The sequence below is a fragment of the Lactuca serriola genome, chromosome 8 (genome assembly GCF_051521515.1).
Source record: "Lactuca serriola cultivar US96UC23 chromosome 8, Lser_US96UC23_V15, whole genome shotgun sequence".
Taxonomy (NCBI): Eukaryota; Viridiplantae; Streptophyta; class Magnoliopsida; order Asterales; family Asteraceae; genus Lactuca; species Lactuca serriola.
In genome coordinates this window covers 261,943,090-261,964,847 of record NC_136415.1, presented here as the reverse complement: position 1 = coordinate 261,964,847, position 21,758 = coordinate 261,943,090, and the positions used below count along the sequence as shown (strand labels likewise).

Here is a 21,758-nt window from a genome sequence, read left to right as displayed (position 1 = left end):
GCTAGCTGAAGAAAATGATGCTTGCCAAGTAACTACTACACTAAGGGCTTCATTCTCCTTCAAAAATCACCAAGAAGGAGCTCACAACTTCAATGGAGGCTGAATGATCATGGAACCCTAGCCTTAATGTTTTTTATATAAGGCCCAAAGCCCATAATTAGGGTTTTTCACCAAAAACACCTGCCATGCCATGACAGATCATTTAAATTCTGCGGTCCAAAACATTCCTCCACGTCGTGGTGATGCCCCACCACACCGTGGCCATCCAATTTAAAGTTAATATATAAAAAGTTGATTCATACTTGAAATGAATGTTACAATGTGAGTATTCAAAGTATATTGTTCTGTTAAGAAAACATTTCGAAGTTCATCCAAGGCTCACCTGCTATTTATTTTTAAATAAAATCTCAAACAAGAGTTAATTGATTCAACGAGGGAACAACCATGTTCCTAACTTTCATGGATATTTGGAATTGATGTAAAGATAAAGGACTGAAATGAAGCAAACGTGAAAACCTTAAAACCCTACTTCACAAACATGGCTATCAAAAGCCATTTTGCTTAAAACCCTAAACGCTTACTTGTCTGTTTAATCTTACACTCACTCTCTAACTTCTTTGTCAATCATGCGACCTCCAAGAGGCGGCGGGTTTGCTGGTCGCAGTCGTGGGGGCGGCGGTTTCAGGGGAGGAAGGGATGGAGGAGGCCGCTTCGGTGGTGGCCGCGGAGGACGAGGTGGCGGCGGTGGTCGTTTTGGTGGTGATCGGTTCAATGAAGGCCCTCCTGAAGAAGTTGTAGGTATGTTAGAATCACCTCTCACAAACACGAACAAGACAACACACATGCTTGCAAATATTTCATCAGAAAACACTCAATTTTGTGGAAGTAACCGGAGATAATCGTCTAATCGGCTCGGTCGTTTTCACAAAATAAAAATCTATTTAATCGGCAGTAAGCTTGATAATTACGATGTTGTTTTGAAAATTTAAAGCTTAGTTATCATTAATATTCAGACCATTCAGATGGATTTTTAATTTGCCTGATTACTTTTAGTACTTGTTCATCAGTTTGATGAAGTTCTTGTTCTTTAGACTCTCAGTTTGTTGAAAGTTTTTAATGGTGTGTGTTATTTCTTATGTGCAGAGGTATCGGCATTTGTTCATGCTTGTGAGGGAGATGCAGTCACAAAGCTAACTAATGAGAAAATACCTTACTTTAATGCCCCAATATACCTACAAAACAAAACACAGATAGGCAAAGTTGATGAAATCTTTGGCCCAATCAATGAATCAGTGAGTTATCCTGCAATTTCTCTACTCTTTAATGCAAATTTTTTCCTTGTTTTATAGAATTCAATGCTGTAGTTTTTATAATAACCATAATTTGGGATTCACTTGTACTCTCTGTACTGTAACCTTTTATGCAGATTTCATGTTTTTATGGAATTTAATGCCATAGTTTTGACTTTTGATAGTGATTATGATTTGGGGCTCTCTTTGTTTGTAGTTCTTCTCTGTTAAAATGATGGAAGGTATTGTAGCAACTTCTTACGCAGCTGGTGATAAGTTCTATATTGACCCAATGAAACTGTTGCCACTAGCCAGATTTCTTCCACAGCCAAAGTAAGTGTTTTCTTGCATTTTCTTAAAGTTCCTTTGTCATTAAATGGGTTAATGGCAACCAAGTATTCAAATTCTTGTACTGTGGGTTACAAAACTTCTAATTGTACTTTTAGACTATTATTTTTGTTTCGTTTTAGTCATTTGTCTTGATTTTTAATTATTCAGGTGAAAATGACTATTTTGAAACAAATTAATAGTTTTATGATGTACAAGAATTCGAATCCGTGGTTGCTATTATTGACTTTAAACACTTATTAAATATCTAGACTTTTTGTCTTTGTTCTATGATATGATTTACTGTGGGTTAGACGTTTGTTTGAGTTGATTAATCTCAAAGGCCCCACATTATGTGATACAATGGGATCGGGGAAGAAATAGAACGGCTCATTCCATTGAAAAAAGTTGTTTGTTTTGTCTGATTGAATGAAATGGACCATTTTGTTGATTTCCGTTCCTTAGTTCGCAGAGGTGTTTTATTTTCGTATGGAAAACTACAATGTGACCTGTTTTATTTATGTAAATTTCAATGACATTTTTTCAAAAAAAATCATATTCTTTTATACTCCAACAAATTATTTAGAAAATACATATCCTCTATCAATCTTATTTGGGTTTTAATGATATAAAAAGTTATTATGTGATATCATCCCATTCTTATAGTCAAACCAAACATGATTATGAAATGTAATGATTTTTCTTGTTTCCTTTGTGTTATTTCATTCTCATGTAAGTTTAGTAACTTACTCTTGATGTTGCAGGGGAGCAACTGGCGGAAGAGGTGGCGGACGAGGGGGCGGAAGAGGAGGTGGTAGAGGCGGTGGACGTGGTGGTTCTTTCCGTGGGAGAGGTGCTCCAAGGGGAGGCGGCTTTCGTGGCGGCGGCGGCGGCGGCTTTCGTGGTGGTGGTGGCCGTGGCGGTGGTTTCAGTAGGGGTAGAGGAAGATCGTAGAATATATGATTGTTTTTAAGTACTCTATTGAAAGTGTTTGATTTAATGGTGTAATTCTCAAACGACTTTTAAATGCAATGGAACCATGGAAGCTCTTGTTTATTTTATACTAGGTTAAGTCATGAGGTAACCACCGGGTAACAAAGAACACATTATTGATAATATAAAATGGTAATGAAAAGTTAAAAGATTTATGAAATTACAAAAATATAAGTTTTGTTCATACGTTTCTAATGATTAGTTAAAATTAATATATATACATTAATTTGAATAATTGTATAGGTTCTGTATGTGTAGACATTTATGCAGCGACAAATGGTTTCATCACGACTAATAGCTTACTTTTTGCAAATAGTTTTCGAACGATTACGGTTTGGTTGATAATTAGGTGAACCTTTAATCTTTATCTAGATGAGGAACCCCGTTTTGCGGGGTATAGATTTGTTATCAGTATAGAATCAAATGATTATTGATTAATTGTTTTGGTGACATTATGTTAAAGATGGATTTGTTAACAATCCATGTTAACATGAGACGATAAATATTTTAATCTTGTTTTACTGAGCAATAAGTAAGAAACCTACGACTTATATATATATATAATTAATTCTGGAAATAATCTTCCAATGAAAGTATGTTGTTATATATTATAGTTAATCCAATAAAATTAAAAAAATGTCAACATAAACCAAAATGAAAATTTCCCCAAAAACGACTCTTAACCTCTTAAATTCTTTGTATTGTCCACTTTAAGGAAAACTCGGAAGCAGGGGAAAGGTCAAATATGTCCAAAAACGCCATGTACTCTAGCATAAGGACATGCATAGATTGACCAACAAAACTCTTCAACATTAAGGGCGAATCTGTCCAAAAAATAGTTAAAAATCAAAAGTAAAAAGCTTGTTGATGTCGATAGCCCTTATCCATTACTCTAGTAGTGCTAAAAAGGAAACAAAATTTCATTCGCATCTAAATCAATATAGTGAAACAAATGACAACAAATATGAAAAACATTGAACTAAAGCTAAGTAATAAATAGAAGTAATTTATTACTTGAACCAATTAATTTCAGTTGAAAATCTTAAACTCTTAGGTGTATACAAACTCACCATTTATGTAAAGACTAATCTAAGCTCGGTCCAAGTAATTGCCATCAATCGGATGAATTCAACCTCCTCTTAATGTCTGCCAAAACATTAATACCACTATTAACTAGGGGTGAGCAAAAACCGAACCGCAAACTCAAAAAACCGAAAAAACCGCATAAACCGAAACCGAAATAAAAACCGACGATGCGATTTTTAGTATTGCAAAAGCTGCAAAAAACCGAACCGCACCGAATATATATATATATATATATATATATATATATATATATATATATATATATATTAAGTGTCGATATTTGTAAGAACGAAGAACTCATGACAATTAAAATTCCTATAATTATCAGAGAATGATTGTATATTTTTAAGCATACATATAGTGATATTTACAAGAACAAATAATGTTATTATATTTTTTAACATTTTAATATTAAGAGTACTACTGATGATAGTATCATCTTTATGAATACATTAATTGTTATTATCGTATGTATCTGTGAAACAAATATTATATTTAATTCGTATTATATTCAAGCATTAGAAGCATGTTGGATGAGTACTGGTTATGTTATTTGATTTCAAACCAAGAGGTGATGGTATTGGTTCATCTCAAAGATATCATTTAGACTTTAATTTTTCAAGCCTTATACGAGTATCCCTCATCACGACTGAGATATAACATTCACCATTCTCACACTTCATACACACCTTTGAGGAGTCGCAGATTGCTAGAGATGAAAAATTTAGCGCTCCTCATCTCTACATAAAGTTTCTCAAAAAATGATTAAGACTTCTCATCCGAGTCAAAGTAACTCGTTGAGTTACCTGAGTTTTAGTAAAAAGGCAAAACAAAAACTAGATAAAAAAAACTGACAAAAAACCGTAAAGAAAAAACTGAACCGCAAAAAACCGAAAGAAATCGCAAAATTCGAACCGCATAAAAACCGAACGGTGCGATTTCTAAGCTTCAAAAAACCGAAGTTGCGGTTTTCGGTTCGATTTTGGCCAAAAAGCGCACCGAACCGCACCATGCTCACTCCTACTATTAACCTTCTTAGGTCTATGCTAGTCCCCTATTTAACTTTAAATATGTAAGGAAGGGTAAAATGGGAAAGCAAGATAAGGCAAAATAGTGCTTTTCAGTGGAAATGATATTTTTGTTATTTTCTGTCAAAAATCCATTTAGGCATTATACTTGATACACAAGCATTACTAAATGTGGCTGATCCTACGCAATCCACGCCGAAAAGCCTCCCATTTATAATTTCATTTATTCATTGTCAAAAACTAAAAAAATACATGCCTTCCCATGAAAATAAGCTGCATAAAAATTAGAAGGAACCAAAGAAAGGTTTTTTAGTAAATAATTATTTAAAACAATCAGAAAATAAAAATAGTATAAGAGAAATTAGATTAATTATGTTATACGTAGAAATTGATGACAAATATATTTTCAGCCAAAAGAGCTTTTATATCTTTTCTCAAAATAAATCAAATCTGCAATAATAGATACATTCATAGTAACCTGTTGTTAGATACATTCATAGTAACATGTTGTCCAAACCAATTTTTGTTTCATATATCCACTGACAAAATAAACACAACTAGAAATGTTATTAAATAATGAGATAAAATAAACATTTGTTATGAATCTCTAAAAATAAACTGACCTCCACTTTAGAATACGCTAGGTGAGGAGCAAGTTTCCTGCTTTCTACCCTAAACTGATCTTCATCAACAACGATTTACCTGGAATTGAGATCAGATCACCAACAGATGAATAATGGTAAGTTGTAGGGTTGTCTTAAATATGATTTTCAAATCTTTTATAACAACTGTCTTCTAAAATATCGTATCAAACACCTATTTAAATCAACAAAGTTATGTTTTATATATTTACAATATATTATTCGTATATAGATCATTAAAAATAATAAAAAACAAAAAGTAATAAAGGATGGATTTGGTAGGATAAAATTAAATCAAAGTAAAAAAACATAACATAAAACGTAATGATGCATTAAAATAAAGGAGTTGGGGAATTAAACACAACCAAAATAGAAATTACCGCCAAATCCAGTGACATCTATTCTAAAATAAGGCCAACATGGCCTTTACTTATTCAAAACTTAAAGATAATTACCTGGGTTTGACTAAGTTTGGATTAACACCAACATTCTCCCCTTTAATCCAGACTATTCTTGCCAAACTTAATTCTTTCTCTCGATCTCTCTTTCTCAGGCAAACCACCGATCTGGTTTACCTCCCGCGGTCTCCTCTTGATTGATGTCAACAATCCGGTCTTCTACTATCTTCTGCTTTTTCCCTTTCTTGCTTGGGTCTTGCTTTTTTCTTTCTTCCTCGATCACTTTTGATCGCTCCTGTTGCATGCTTCTTCCTTCTTTCTTGCTAACATACAACATCCTTTTACTCCTACTTTCTTCTGATCAACATGAGTAACCAACCTGCTACTTGCTTAGTTGCTTTCATTCTTTCTTTTGATCACCCTTACTGCTTTCTTTCTTTCTTTCTTTCTTTCTTTCTTGTCTGCTACTTGCTACAGACTACATGCTTGCTATCTTGCTTGAAACCGGCTCTCTCCTGCTTGATAATCACTTGCTGCTTGCTTCTTCTTTCTTACCTGATTAACAAACATGATCTGGCTTGCTGCTTATCTTTCATTCTCGCTTTTTTTCTTCTTTCTTCTTTCATCTTAATCATCTCTCTACCTCTCTACTACGAACCAGGTATGAGCCTGATGCTCTTATACCAATTGTTGGAACATGCCCTTGTGAACAAACCCAAAACATACGTAGGGCTAAATCTTTCTAAACTCTTGCATTTATTCAATACCAAAACATACAATATATAGAGACGCACCTAGCTGCCAATCCATTTTTAAAGGGAAACAAACTCTACCCAGTCAAACCAATAAAACAGGAACCAACTAACACTTATCTAATTAAACTATTCTAAAACGTGGCCAACATGGCCTTTACTTATTCAAACCTTAAAGATAATTACTTGGGTCTGACTAAGTTTGGATTAACACCAACATAATGAAAGAAGAAAGCGAGCGTGAGAAAGGATGGGAGATGAAATAGAAGAAATTAGGTTAAAAAATTAGAACAATCAGGAAGATATCGGGAACCGGAAGGGGACACCAATTGTAATCTGATTAGGTTACAAAATCGATGAGCAACAACCAAACTCCACGTTAGTGGTAGTGGGATCAGTTAGTGGTAGAGGGACCGACTTTAGATTATATGCACATTTCCACAAAGAATTGAAAAATGACATAAAATGCCCCACAGAAAAATCGGCAGCAACAAAGCTAGAGGAGAACACATACCCATAAACAAAGGACAAATTTTGCCAAAACCTCAGGAACTTTACTGTACCTAAGGATGGTCCTTATATATATATATATATATATATATATATATATATATATATATATATATATATATATATATATAATAGAAGTTTTTAAAATATCCGAAACCGAAAAGCCTACAATCCCAACCAATTTGCTGGTTAACAAACCGTTTTTTCTTCTTTTTTTCCTTTTTAATTAGTAAATCGAACCATAAGAATATTTAATGTGTATTTTTAATTTTGATTTTTTGTTAATCAATTTGATAAAATAAAAAAAATAAAAAATATTTAGAAAAGAAATCAACAAATTAAGAGTAAATTACACGAATGGTCCCTATGGTTTGGGGTAATTTGCGCGCTTGATCCCTAATTTATTTTTTTAACTCGGAAAGTCTCTACTGTTTGTTTTTTTATGCGCTTGGTCGTTACTCCTTGTTTTTGTTACATGCTTGGTCCCTGTCTTACCTAAAAAGACTATTCTTTAAATAGGAAAAAAATGGTGACATATGTAAGGTAAGGTGAGGGGATGGGTTGGGTGTGTGTTTATTTAAATAAATTAAAAAATCAAAGGCAAAATAATCTTTTTACATAAGACAAGGACCAAACGCGTAACAAAAACAAACAATAGGGACCTTCCGAGTTAAAAAAAAAATAAGTTAAGGACCAAACGCGCAAATTACCCTAAACCATAGGGACCATTCGTGTAATTTACTCACAAATTAATGAACGAATGAACAATAATATGGAAATGAAAAATAGAAACGTCTTTAAATGAGTTTTGCAAAAATCCAAGGATAAACTTATAAAAATCAATATAATTTGGTGTGGCCATCAAAATAATTTTCTTGAAATATTTCTTTTTTAATTTAACCACCAAATATATATTTTTTTCATCAAAAAAGCATTTTAAGTGTTTCTTAAATTGTAAAAAACCTACTAAAAATATAGGTTATCTAGATATATGTCAGATTTAACATTTGGGAAATCATAATTCTTCTAAAAGTTATAAAAGTGATAAATGGTGCAACGGGTCAGAAGGAGAAGATGTTGAAATAAGATAAAAGGCTATGCTATATAAACAAAGGAAGTTATAAAATCAATTAGTTTCCTATCATTTTTTTATATCGAAAAAAAATGTTATTTTTGGTTATTATAGAACTACTTGATCATTTGAACACATAAAGTACAAGATATAACATTGGTTCCAAACGATGTTTAACCATTACATTGGTTGGACCATGATTAAAACCATAATGGTGGTCTTTATAAGCCATTAAATACTTTGATATGGGATGAATTTTTAATGCCATTGTTTTTTATTGAAGTATTACCAGCATGCAATTGCACCAATGGATTTTGCAAGTAAATCCATTTTAGTGTTTATAGCAGCAACTTATATGAGAAACGTAGATAAAACACAAATAATTAAAGTATAAAAAAAAGGTGAAAGTAGAGTGTTATTTTTGCATTAACCCATAAGTATAATGTTAAAACACAAAAACAAGAATATACCTTGCATTCCATTTGATCCTTCATAATAAAATGCAATTCATCCCTTTTATCACTTATTAATGGTTTTCAACCCTAAATAATACATGAAAAACTAATCTGGTTGTAGTTTAAATTAACAAAAGAACATGGTTCCTACAACTATTATGACACTTTGTGTATACCCAATTTACTATAACCTTTTGCTTAGAACAACGAGTTTGTGATTATTGGTATAATTAGATCCTGTATTGTCCTCCTGCTATAGCATTTAGTATGTTCTTTCTGTTATAGTATCTTAGTATGTTCCTTCTATTATCATGTATTGTATCTTCCTCCCTATTTCTCTTTAGAGAAATTAAATATCCTCCTACCTTTTGATCCTACCAATCCTCCTACCAATTTAAATGATGACATGTGTCATATTAGTATCCTAAAATATCATTAAATTTCTTTAAATGAGCATTAAATGTTACACATGTCACAATTTCATTGGGTAGGAGGATATGTAGGAACAAAAAGTAGGAGAATATTTAATTTCTCTTCTCGAGAAATTAAATATCCTCCTACCTTTTGATCTTACCAATCCTCCTACCAATTTAAATGATGACATGTGTCATATTAGTATCCTAAAATATCATTAAATTTCTTTAAATGAGCATTAAATGTTACACATGTCACAATTTCATTGGGTAGGAGGATATGTAGGAACAAAAAGTAGGAGGATATTTAATTTCTCTTCTCTTTATAGTACGTTCTAGCATCTAGTATGCACTGAACCCCTAAAATATACCTAATATAGTTTACTAGTATGTTTACTTGAACTGTTATTGAAAAGACTCATTTATCTACTAAGTTATGATTGTACTTTACAAACGGAGTTTTATAAACTATAAAGTAACATAACTTAAAAAGAGTTTTTGAAATGCTTTGATCACTTATAAAGGACATAAGTAATCCTTTGAAAGATGTTTATAACAAACATTTATAGAATTATCATTGTGTTCAACTTCTATCCCCCCTTAAAAGCATTTAAAACAGTATAAAAGATTGATAAAGTAAGTTGCTATATTAGGAAAAGATGAAAGTACATTGCTAGTTTTACCATTCAGCCACTAATTGGGCTAATTGCAAAAAATAACAATGTACTTTCAAATTACGACAGTTAAATAAGAAAAAATTAAAGTAAAGTAAAAAGAAATAAAAAATTAATGCCACAAACTTATACTAGTATGTGTTTCTACTATTAGTTTTTCGGAAAGTATCTTGCTATTGTTGGTGAATACCAGTGATTCCCTATAACAACAAACATTACAATGCCAGAAGTCTACAATCAACAAAGAGAATTTCTAAATGAAATTTAAGTATCTATATCTATTAACTTATAAGGGATTACACCATCATGTGCACATACATACACAATCACATGACATAATAGTTGGAAGGATCTCTAGTGCCTTGGAAATTAGCAAGTATAATGGTGAGATTTATCATTTATGTATTTTATAAACAAAATATATGATAAAATATTTATTGGAAAAGACAAATCTAACCTTTCTTCCTTGAGATACAACAAAAACATGATTTTAACTTCACCATCATCAATTCATGTGTAAAATCTTACAAGAAAAGTGAAGCTTTTGATAATAGGATCAAGTGGAATCTTGTTCTAAGTATATAGGGTTTATGACCTACACATATAAATATATGGATGGATATATATCAATACCGAATAATTAACACTCAAAGTTCAAAGTTCAAAATATATCTATACCGAGAATAATTTAAAACATATAATAGATGAAAGATCATAGAAATCTAGGTTAGAAATGTTACCTAAGTTTAAAGTTCAAAATCAAGGGCAGAGGGCAACACTTGAAGTATGTTGCTTCTAGTGTAATCAATAAATTGATAACCAAAAATTGTATGTTCGAATAAATAAATTTAATATAATAACTAATTAGATAATAGATGAAATGACCGAAAATATGGGGAGAGAAATGTCACACCCCAAAACCGAAACGGCGGAAACGTTCGAGGGTGGAGGACGTCATGTTTAGTATCACAAGACATGCATCATAGTAATCAAAGTAATAAACAACCATTTCATTAGAAAGAAAGTGTTTACAAAGTATGCGGTTTACATAACATGGACAAAAGTAAATAACAAAAAAAGACATGAAGCTATACTGCTCCAACTTCTGAATCCCAGTGCGCGTACCTGTCTATTGATCTCCTGAGAATACAAGTAATTTTGAAATAGTAGATCAGCATTTAAGCTGGTGAGTTCATAAGCTATTAGTGACGTAAGTAATTTGTAAGAAAGTTAAAGTAAGTTTGTAAGTTCTTTTAGAAAAGTTCGTCTGTTCCTCCAGAAAGTTCTATATTTCCTGCTTTCATGAAAGATTAGTAAAAATGACTCTACAATCCTTTCTATGCGTACTAAATGGATACAAGTTATATAAAACCCAAAGTAAACAAACAATCGGTTGTGTGAATCTGCCCTAAGCCCACAACCAAAAAAAGGAATAGGAAATGAGGCGGAAGTCACACATCCCATTGGTTGTTAGATCATAGTTGTATATAACCCTGGTGTATTCACTTGGTACTCACAGAGTTAACTGTAATAGTTCCTTTATATTTGATGAAAAGATTCTTTAAGAAAACCCTTATTTCTTTTAGTAAAAATGGTAACCACAATGGTTCCTTCTACAATCACTTAGTTTATACTAGCTATATATAATCTAATATCGAACATATAGTTAATTGTGTAAATATGCCTTAAGCCCACAACCAAACAAGGAACAGGAAATGAGGCGGAAGCACACATCCAACTACTTATCGGGTATTAATTATATATAACCCTGATGTATAAACTAAGGTATTATAGAATTAACCACCTAAGGTCCTTTAAGTTTATACTGGTTTAACTAAATGGATTAAACCCTTACTGGTAAGTTTCTAGTTTTGAATATCAAATGTTCTATTTAAAAAGTATGTTTTGTACTAGAAAATTGTGAATTGAATTAGTGTTCTATGACCTGGCCCATACCCGGTACCCCTTATGATTACTTGGTGTATACGGAATATATATATATATATATATATATATATATATATATATATATATATATATATATATATATATATATATATATATAACTAAGATCGAATAAATAGTAGGCTGGGTGAATCTGCTTTAAGCCCATAATCAAACAAGGAACAAGAAATGAAACAGAAAACACACATCCTACTACATGTCGGATCCGATTAATATATATCCCTGATGTATAAACTGAGGAATCATAAAGTTAGCAGTATAGGCCCCTTTCTACTGAATGTACTAGACTCGACTAATTCTGTTTGTAGTTTGAAAAGATGTAAGTTTTCCCTAGTTTATAACTATCTTAGCTCGAAAATAGTTTGCATTAACTTTCAAGTGGAACTGTCACAATATGAAAGTAATGGGAAAATGTAAGTACACAGTTGTCTTTTAAATTGACATCCTGACGTACTGATTACCTTAAAACATGTTTATTTTATTTAGGTCATAATGTGATGGATAGTATCCATACTATACGATCTCCCTGCAAGAGATTCTGCGGACCAAACGCGACTTCCGCAAACAATTTGCTAGGCCGTGTAAATTCACATTAAAGTTATATGATTATGTATACCCAATTTACTATCACCTTTTGCTCAGAACAATGAGTTTGTGATTATTGGTATAATTAGATCCTGTATTGTCCTCCTGCTATAGCATTTAGTATGTTCTTTCTATTATAGTATCTTAGTATGTTCCTTCTATTATCATGTATTGTATCTTCCTCCCTATTTCTCTTTAGAGAAATTGAATATCCTCCTACCTTTTGATCATACCAATCTTCCTACCAATTTAAATGATGACATGTGTCATATTAGTATCCTAAAATATCATTAAATTTCTTTAAATGAGCATTAAATGTTACACATGTCACAATTTCATCGGGTAGGAGGATATGTAGGAACAAAAAGTAGGAGGATATTTAATTTCTCTTCTCTTTATAGTACGTTCTAGCATCTAGTATGCACTGAACCCCTAAAATATACCTAATATAGTTTACTAGTATGTTTACTTGAACTGTTATTGAAAAGACTCATTTATCTACTAAGTTATGATTGTACTTTACAAACGGAGTTTTATAAACTATAAAGTAACATAACTTAAAAAGAGTTTTTGAAATGCTTTGATCACTTATAAAGGACATAAGTAATCCTTTGAAAGATGTTTATAACAAACATTTACAGAATTATCATTGTGTTCAACTTCTATCCCCCCTTAAAAGCATTTAAAACAATATAAAAGATTGATAAAGTAAGTTGCTATATTAGGAAAAGATGAAAGTACATTGCTAGTTTTACCATTCAGCCACTAATTGGGCTAATTGCAAAAAATAACAATGTACTTTCAAATTACGACAGTTAAATAAGAAAAAATTAAAGTAAAATAAAAGAAATAAAAAATTAATGCGACAAATGACATAATATGGCATATATTGGCATGAATATAGTGTTTAGAAGCAACCACGTGCAAGGAAACACCTTTAAGGACTAGGAAACACTTGGACTAAGTGTTAGTTACACATGTGATTCATCTAAGGGGACTGTACGACCACTAAATGGAGTGTGTGGCTATGTGTGTACGGCCATGGAGTGTACGGCCGTACACTCATGGTAACAAGTGCACAAAGTTTGCTTGGATGATAGGGAAGCTTGTGGGACTATTGCTCATCAAGTGTTGATGCTAGATTAGCACTTTGGAGGCCCTTTAGGGGTGTTTTGAGGGGTGTACGGCCACACATGGGTGTACGGTCGCACACTCCTTTGGATCTTGAGTTTTGGTCGTTTTTAGGGTGTTAAACTAGTGTTCCTAACAAGTACTAAGCATAAGGAAGGAGTACTTATGATTTTGAGGCTCAAGAGGGTTCAAAATCACCAAGAACAAGTGTGTGTTCTTGGTGAAATGGATGAAGATTTGAAGATCTACCCAAAAGATGATTTGCAATGGTTGAAATCAAAGGGTGTTATTAGGTTAAGAAGAATAACACAAATCAAAACGGAAGAAAGGCTTACATTCTTGAAGATTAGGGTGAAAGCTAGATGATAGTTGATAGAGAAATCGATGTTCTTGACTTGGAAACTGCAGAAATGGCTTAGAAATGAAGGGATAACACTCTTATGGAGGGGGTGTACGGCTAACATGGGTGTACGGCTGCACACACATGTGTGTACGGCCGTACACTCCCTCTAATGGAGTGTTCAGCTTGATTTCGACGCGAAGAACTTACGCAATTCAATCTTATACCCAATGCTTGAATGTACTGAGTTTTGAACCCTTAAACAGACTCTAAATAATGCTAACTGATAGCAGGAATGGGTCTGACACTTGGTTGGATTGAATGGCTGAACTTACAAGGCCAAGATTTTTGGGTTGTCACATCATCCCCCCGTAAAATGGAATTTCGTCCCGAAATTAGCTTTCTTAGCAGAACTACTGGTGTTGCGCTCCTCTGATTGGCAGAATACCCACTCATAGACCTGGCAACTTTTCCCTAATGCCCATGATAGGACTCATACTTGGTCCATCTATCATCCCCTCATGTATACAGGTTGTATATAATCAAGATTAGTAAGATGGTCGGATGTGCGACTCTGCCCCAGATCCACAACCAAACAAGGAACAGGAGATAGGGCTAAAGCACACATACTAAATCTGCATAATCATAACCATATACCAACCTCATGTATACACTGAATAGTGATAGGTGGGCTGTATTCGTCCTTAGCCTCTGTGCTCGAACTTGGTCTGCTGGACAAGTGGTATCACGGAAGGGTCTGCGGAACATACGGTGACAAGGCTTCGGAGGACAAAGTACTCTTCGCATGAGTACTTCGGGGTTTAGAATACGAGAGACAAAACTGAGGTCTAGGTTGGACTGTCGTTACGAATGACGAAGGTTTCGTGAATTTGATGGTCAAGGCGATAGAAACATACGAACTTAGTATGGTGAGGACCACGCCAACTCATGACGAATAATACTAATGGACTCTTTACTGAACAAAAGTTTGGCCGATTTGAAAGAAACGTATGTTATACGATGATGTACCCCTAGTGTACTCGACAATGTACTATTTGTAAATGTTCTAGTGCTTTCTGTTTTCTTCTTGATGTTAACACTTCTACGTATCATACCGCGATGAGCGAGTACATACAATGAAAGTGATTTGATAACTAGTCTCTATACTTTATACTACGACCCTCCTTGGTACCACTATGATCGCCTATCATATACACGTTATGAATAATTAAGATGAATAAGACAGTCGACTGAGTAACTCTGCCTCAAATCCATAACCAAACAAGGAACATAAATTAAGGTGGAATCACTCACTCTAAGACTCTAAGTTTGCAAAATCTTAGTTATGCACAACCCTGATACACATACCAAGCCATCATAGCTTCTCTGAACGGATCTTTTAGTTCTCTTGAATACTGTGACTTGTTTCAATAAGTGAGTTATTATAATTACTTTTAAATGTTTTCCCCAAGTTTTAATCTTATATAAATATAAATTAATTTTTAAAGTACTTACTATTTTGAAAACGTACCGCTGCTCACTGGTGACTTCGGGGTTGATTCTCATGTGGTGATCATTAGAATCCGTCCATTCGCTCATGAGTTCTTTGTTATCGGGAAGTCCCTCTGGTAGTGTCCACTCTCACCACAACCATAGTTGGCTTGGTTTTCCTCAGCTCTAGGGACTTGGGAGATCGATTGAGCCAGTGTTCTGCAGAAACGGATTGTGTGTCCCTTTCTGTGGCAGTTCAGATACTGCATTTCCCGACATACTCCGGTGTGGTGATAGTTGCACTTTACACACTTCAGGAGGGTTCTAACATATCGACTGGCAGGTGCTGGAGTAGCAGGTGTTGGAGTAGCAGGTGTTGTGGCGGCATACATAGTACTCGTTTGTTGCTCCTGCGGGGTTTCCTGTGTTGTTCGCTTCTTCTTCCTCTTGTTCCCTGACTTCTGTTTATAGTCCTCTCCCTTTGATGGCTCGGGAACGGGGACTTCTACACCATGGCGGACTCCATGATCGATGAGCCGCTGAGCCAGGTGTTTGGCACTATCGAATGTGGCTAGGTTAGAAGACAACACATTTCCTTCGATCGGGGCAGTTAGACCCCAGATGTATCTTTCTATCTTCTTGCTCTCTGGGGTAACCATCCCGGGGTATAGTGCTGCTAGGTCGCTGAACCTATCAGTGTAGGCCACTATGTCTGAGCCGACCATTGTGAGCTCCCATAGTTCTTGTTCCAGCTTTTGAACTTCGCCTATCGGGCAGTATTCTTCCAACATTAACTCTTTTAGGTTCTCCCAACCTATTGAGTTAGCCACTGATAGGGTCAGTGACTTAACATGGCTATTCCACCATGTCAAGGCTCTGTCAGAGAAGGTGCAGGCAGCAAACTTTACTTTGCTCCCTTCTGAGCATGAACAAATTTTGAAGACCGAATCTGTTTTCTCGAACCATCGCATCTGAGCGATGACTCCACCATTTCCATTAAAGGAATTGGGTTTGCAGTTCATGAAGTGCTTATACGAACACTTCATTGGGTGTCGGTGAGTAACTCCGGGGTTGGTTAAGTGGGTACCGCTACCAGATCCGAAGGTACCATTTTCGCCGAAGTCAGCTAGAGCAGCTGTGTGACAACCCGAAAATTTCTAGCTTGCATTCTTCATTTCTTATCAATAATAGATTCGTTTTGCTATGTTGTAGTACAATTTAGGGTCTATTGGTGCATTCTAATGTATTATAATCAAGGTTGGAGTGTGGAAATGGGTTAACTCAAAGTGTAGGAATCAAAAAGAGGCCAAGCACTCCAACACATGGAGTGTACGGCCACACACTTGGGTGTGCGGCCACAAACATGTGTTTGCGGCCTCACACCCTTCCCAACCGCACACTCCACCTATATATACCACACTTAGTCATTTTTGAACACTTCTTTCACTTCTTCAAGCATAGAACTCGAAAATCCTCTCAAGTATCATCCATTCTCCTTGAAGATCTTCATAAAAGGTACCAAGAACACCAAGAACACCATCTGGCCGCACACATGATAGCACACACCATCTGGCAGCACACATGGCCGCAGACAGGGCCGCACACATGTGCTGGCAGCACACTAGGCCGCACACCTGGCCGCACACACACATATAGTTTGTATTTTGGCCATACACCCTCTTGTATAGCCTTATAAACCCTCATACAATCATATATGATTGTAACACTTCATTATAAGTGTTCACTAGTCCCTAAAGTAGTCCCAATTCATTAATTAGTTGTTCATAACACTAATTATATTCATATGTGTGCAAATATATGCTAAATAGGATTCGCGTGTGTACTCAAGTCACCACTTGACACTTAGCAATTCATCCAACATTGTCATCAGAACCACTCACTACAGGTGAGTTCATACTCCTTAAATAATATTTTAAACTACTTTTAAATGTTTTATGGGGGGGATACAAGTAGAATTATGCTAGTTATTATATCAATCACATGTGATTAATAAGCAGCATTCAAATGATTGGCTACTCATTAGCCGTTTTACTAAACAGTTTCCTTCAAATGTCTTTCATAAACACTATATGTGTTTAAAACTCCTTATTTCTTTGTACATTTTACTTCGTATATCACTTTTCAAACTTATTTACAATTGTGTTTCAAACAAACGTTTCTTTATACTAAACTGCTTTATCAAACCCATGCCTTCAAAACCATTTTATAGATCGACACCAAGTCAGTCTTTTCTTAGAAAATATTTATGTTCAAAGGTTTTACAAATCTTATTTTATGCTTTTAAATTATAAATTGCATGCCTCTATATGTATAGTTATATAAGAAATGGTTAAAAGACTTAGGAAGGCTATCCACCCTATTTCCTTTTCGCGCTTGAGATGTGGTCTGGTGGGATATTGGGTATTCGTCCGAAGGTCGCTTAAACATTTGTTATATATCACATATACATATATAGTCATAAAGGTCCTTCCAGTTCATCCTATGCCCTTGGGTAGCAAGGGTACACATCCATGTCCATACGTACTAGTTAGATTACTAGTAAACTACCATGCGGGTAGTTTAGGAAGATACTAGAACTATTACTAGAATGCGATACCATACAATGAGTCAGTTCATTCATGAGTCAATACTTGCTAGAACATTACAGTACATTACTATACTTGCTAGATAGAGAGCACGTACACTACAGCTAGAACATTACAATACATTACTATACTATTACATAGATAAGTTTACGTTGTCACGTTTACATGAGTACAATTACATGATCACACTTACACGAGTACACTTACATATACATAGAACAGATGTCACTAGGTGCTATAGCATGGACCCAGTTCAGGATCTAACTATACTGATGAATCACAATGTAATGTGATAGTTATATCGAGTATACATGATCATAGTAATGTGGATGCTCACAGCTTGCAGATATGCAGGGGTTGTGGGTAGGTCCCAAAATCCCTTTGATAGGGGAGCATACAGCTTGGGATCTAGAAATCATATTATACCTTATCCCTCAAATAAGGCAGCGGAGTACCGATGTAGTTATTTATTACAAATACTACAGTACTTACACGATTACCCTAGACTTAAGGAAATTGGTACGGTTGTAGTTCGACACTACACCATAGTACTATTTCGTTTTCCCATTTACATTCACTTCGTGAACATTCACACGATGCACGGAAATGTAGAAACTATATTTTTGGTTAATGATAGTCATACCTAGGAAAATACATACCCTTACAAGAGACACACGCACAGACATTAGATGCCTTGGTAGAAGTCTACATTCAGAGCAGTTAGGTCTTGGTAGAAGACTACCTTGAGAACAGTTAAGTCTTGGTAGAAGACTCCTTTTGTTACTAATAGGAATCATAGGGATTTCTAGGGTTTTTCAAACATTTGCAGTTGTTTTCCAAACATTTTCATACCTACAGTTCATTTACATTTTCAATACTTACAATTCGTATACATACAAATACTTACATTTCAAATTCATACAAGTATTTTCATACAAATTAAGACACTAAAATACTTATGATCTCACCAGCTTCAAAGCTGATACTCGCTTTCAAAATTACTTGTATCCTCAGGTCATCATAGACAGGTACCAATGCAAGGATTAAGGAAGATGGAGCTCGTTCAAGACTCGTCTTTTATTTTGATTTATTCATTAGTGTCTATTATACCTATCAGAATACACTTGTATTAAAATTATATTATTAATGCAATGGATGATGTTGTTGCTTGTTTACTACTTTTCATTGTTGTGATACTGTACATGAAGTCCTCCGCCCCAGAACATTTCCGCCGTTCAATGGTTTTGGGGTGTGACAGATTGGTATCAGAGCATTGTTTATAGTGAATTAAGTATATCAACCCATAAAAGATATACTAACTATAAATACATAAGGGATTAAAAATACTCTGACCAAGAGTTTATACTTTAAATAATAAAATATTTAAGTAAGTATACGTGCTGCATTCATACTAAAATCAGTGTCACTAGGACAGTACAAAAGAATTACGATTGTTGGGCGACACAAGTGGACTTAGAGACATATGGTCAAAACTGGGAAGATATAGCCTGATCACCTATATTATCCGAGGATTGAATAGCATGTGCCTAAGTTTAATTGTGTGGTTGCAACAATGCTAAAATCTTACCAACCCTACCACAATGAGAACAATAGAACATAACATTAAAATTTAAAATACTATAGGAGTATTTGGTGTTACTATAAATACTTTATACTTGAGAACTAAAACGGGATCTTCATTACTAAGTTGATAGTTGCTAAGTGGATACACTAAGGCTATATGTAATTAGGATGTTATAGACTTAGAATCTGTGGAAATTTTACTTCACCCTTATTCTGTGTGAATACGGAGTTAATGTCACTTATTCGAAGGTCTATCCTGTTTAGATTACACATAGATGGTATGCACTTCACAAATAGCGATGTAACTAATGAAGATTTTCTAAATAATTATCTAGATAGTTCGTCTAATAATTATTCTCTTACCCTAAATTCTCGCATAGAAAACATAGCTGGACTCCATTCCCACGGCAACCAGTACCTCCCGAATGAGGTCATTGCTGGATGGTTTGGAGAAGAACCAAAGAATGATCATCCTATCCCTTTGAATGATCACCGTGATGAAGACCTTTCGGACAATGCTAACTCTGAACAAGAGGTTGAGAACCTACCCCGAGCAGCTCCCTTTCTAATTCCTAACCCTCGTCCGACTTTTCATGGCCCGACGCCTGAGTGGGTGGAATGTTTTGAAACATGGAACCAAGGACAAGATCAGCCCATGCCATTTAATGGCGACCGAAGCTTTTACGACCTGAGCAATGGGGGCCCAGCAGATAAAATCTTGCCAACCTTGGTCCGCAGAGTGGCCCGAAATGAGATTCAAGGCAGGACAGCCCTACATCAGATCACTGAAGTTGTCGCCAATGCGAGAATGCATACCCTCCGCACCATTCGTGTAGAAGATGCTCGCGGGAGATCTGAGAGAAACCACGAAACCCTGCTGCAAGCACTGGCTGAATCACAAGATGAAGTCATAGAGCTCCGAGTACGCCAGAAGGTATACGAAATACACCTACTTGATGTGGAACGTCAACTGGCTGAACTAGGAGTTCACCAGAGGGATGACCGTCGCCGGTAGTAGACACTTTACTTTATTTTTCCTTGTTAACAGGAATCGTTTTTCTACCTATGCCCGATGTGGCATTTTCTATGAAATTACCTTGTATTGTAAGTATTTTTGGTTAGGTTGTTATGCTGTCAAGAACTATCTTCTCCGCATATGATGTAAGACCTTTACAAGGTCATTTTCCCGAACTTTTACGTCATGAATATCAAAGATATTGACAGTCAGCTAACTTCTGTGTCATTCTTTATTCAAGTACTCTTATCATACTTTTATTGGAGTCTATCTGTATCATGCTTTAGTCAAGTCATTAGACTATAGTAATTTAGCTCCGGAGACAATTCCAAGTCTCTTTCAGTGGTTGGATCTTGTTATTCACCAACCCACGATACCTCGGCTTGAACGACAAACGTCTTAAGACCATTCTACGAACTTACTTCTACTCATTATTAGGACTGCATCATAGGGATGTAGGTCAAACCTCCGTGAACATACTTCTAATCCGTGCTAGGACTGCATCATAGGGATGTAGGTCAAACTTGCGAGAACATAGTCGTACTCTTTTACATGAACAATCTAAGTACATCAAGGGTCAACTAGAATCGCTCACAAAATCCTTATCTTTTGTGTTACAGAATCATGTCGTCACCCGGAAACAAATAGTCGAACAGCGAGACCTCCGCCTTTACTGTGGACGCCGCTACCTTCCAAACAGCAGTTACAGCTGCTATGACAGTTGTCCTTGCGCACCGTAGCACTATCAGCACAATCAATGCTGTTGATGGGAATGACGTTTCCAATCGTGGTATCCATCCAGGAAGTCATCAAACGGTAACGGCCATAGGCCCGCAACGCCGAAAATCAAAGAACAAGAAATGGAAGCGCCAAGCCCAGAAAGAACGCAAGAAACCCCGAAAACTTGCCATGCAACAATAGTAAGTGGAAACCTCTGCCATCCCCGTACCGAGCAGACCATACAAAGGAACACTCCCGAAGTGCGACCGGTGCAACTACCACCACGAGGGAATGTGCCGAGCCTTGCAGTGCGATAATTGCAACAAGATGGGGCACATTGCTCATTTCTGTAGAACTACCTCCACCATTGGGGCAAGCCTAGTTTGCTATAATTGTGGTGAGTTTGGGCACTATAAAAGAGATTGCCCGAAAAAGGAAAGAACCCGCGTCCCTATAACTCCGACTAAACACTTCACTTCCACCACCAATGTGGGTGCTGTCCATATATGTCACCAATGCGGTGAAATTGGACACCTCAAAAGGGATTGCCCGATAGCGAAGAACTCGGGTGCATATGGGAAGATTCTTAGGATCACAGCTGCAGGGGAACCTACTCCGAAACCCTCGTTAATGTAATCAAGGCGTTTCGTAGTAACAGACTTATAAACTATCCAGAACTAGTG

At 35.4% G+C, this 21,758-nt stretch overlaps 1 protein-coding gene across 1 annotated transcript; it reads left to right on the top strand.

The window, feature by feature from the left end:
- Window positions 1-560: 560 nt before the first annotated feature.
- LOC145070269 (H/ACA ribonucleoprotein complex subunit 1-like protein 2) lies at window positions 561-2,677 on the top strand. The gene is made up of 4 exons (XM_079017203.1): window positions 561-798; window positions 1,144-1,292; window positions 1,507-1,622; window positions 2,381-2,677. Exons 1-4 carry the CDS (start codon window positions 627-629, stop codon window positions 2,568-2,570), a joined length of 627 nt encoding a protein of 208 aa, XP_078873329.1. The 5' UTR covers window positions 561-626; the 3' UTR covers window positions 2,571-2,677.
- The last annotated feature ends 19,081 nt before the right edge of the window (window positions 2,678-21,758 follow it).

Excerpts from the sequence above, each read along its gene's own strand:
- LOC145070269 (XM_079017203.1), top strand. The coding sequence starts at position 627 with ATGCGACCTCCAAGAGGCGGCGGGTTTGCTGGTCGCAGTCGTGGGGGC. Across the intron at positions 799-1,143 it reads CCCTCCTGAAGAAGTTGTAG|AGGTATCGGCATTTGTTCAT; the intron begins GTATGTTAGAAT and ends TCTTATGTGCAG. Across the intron at positions 1,293-1,506 it reads TTGGCCCAATCAATGAATCA|TTCTTCTCTGTTAAAATGAT; the intron begins GTGAGTTATCCT and ends CTTTGTTTGTAG.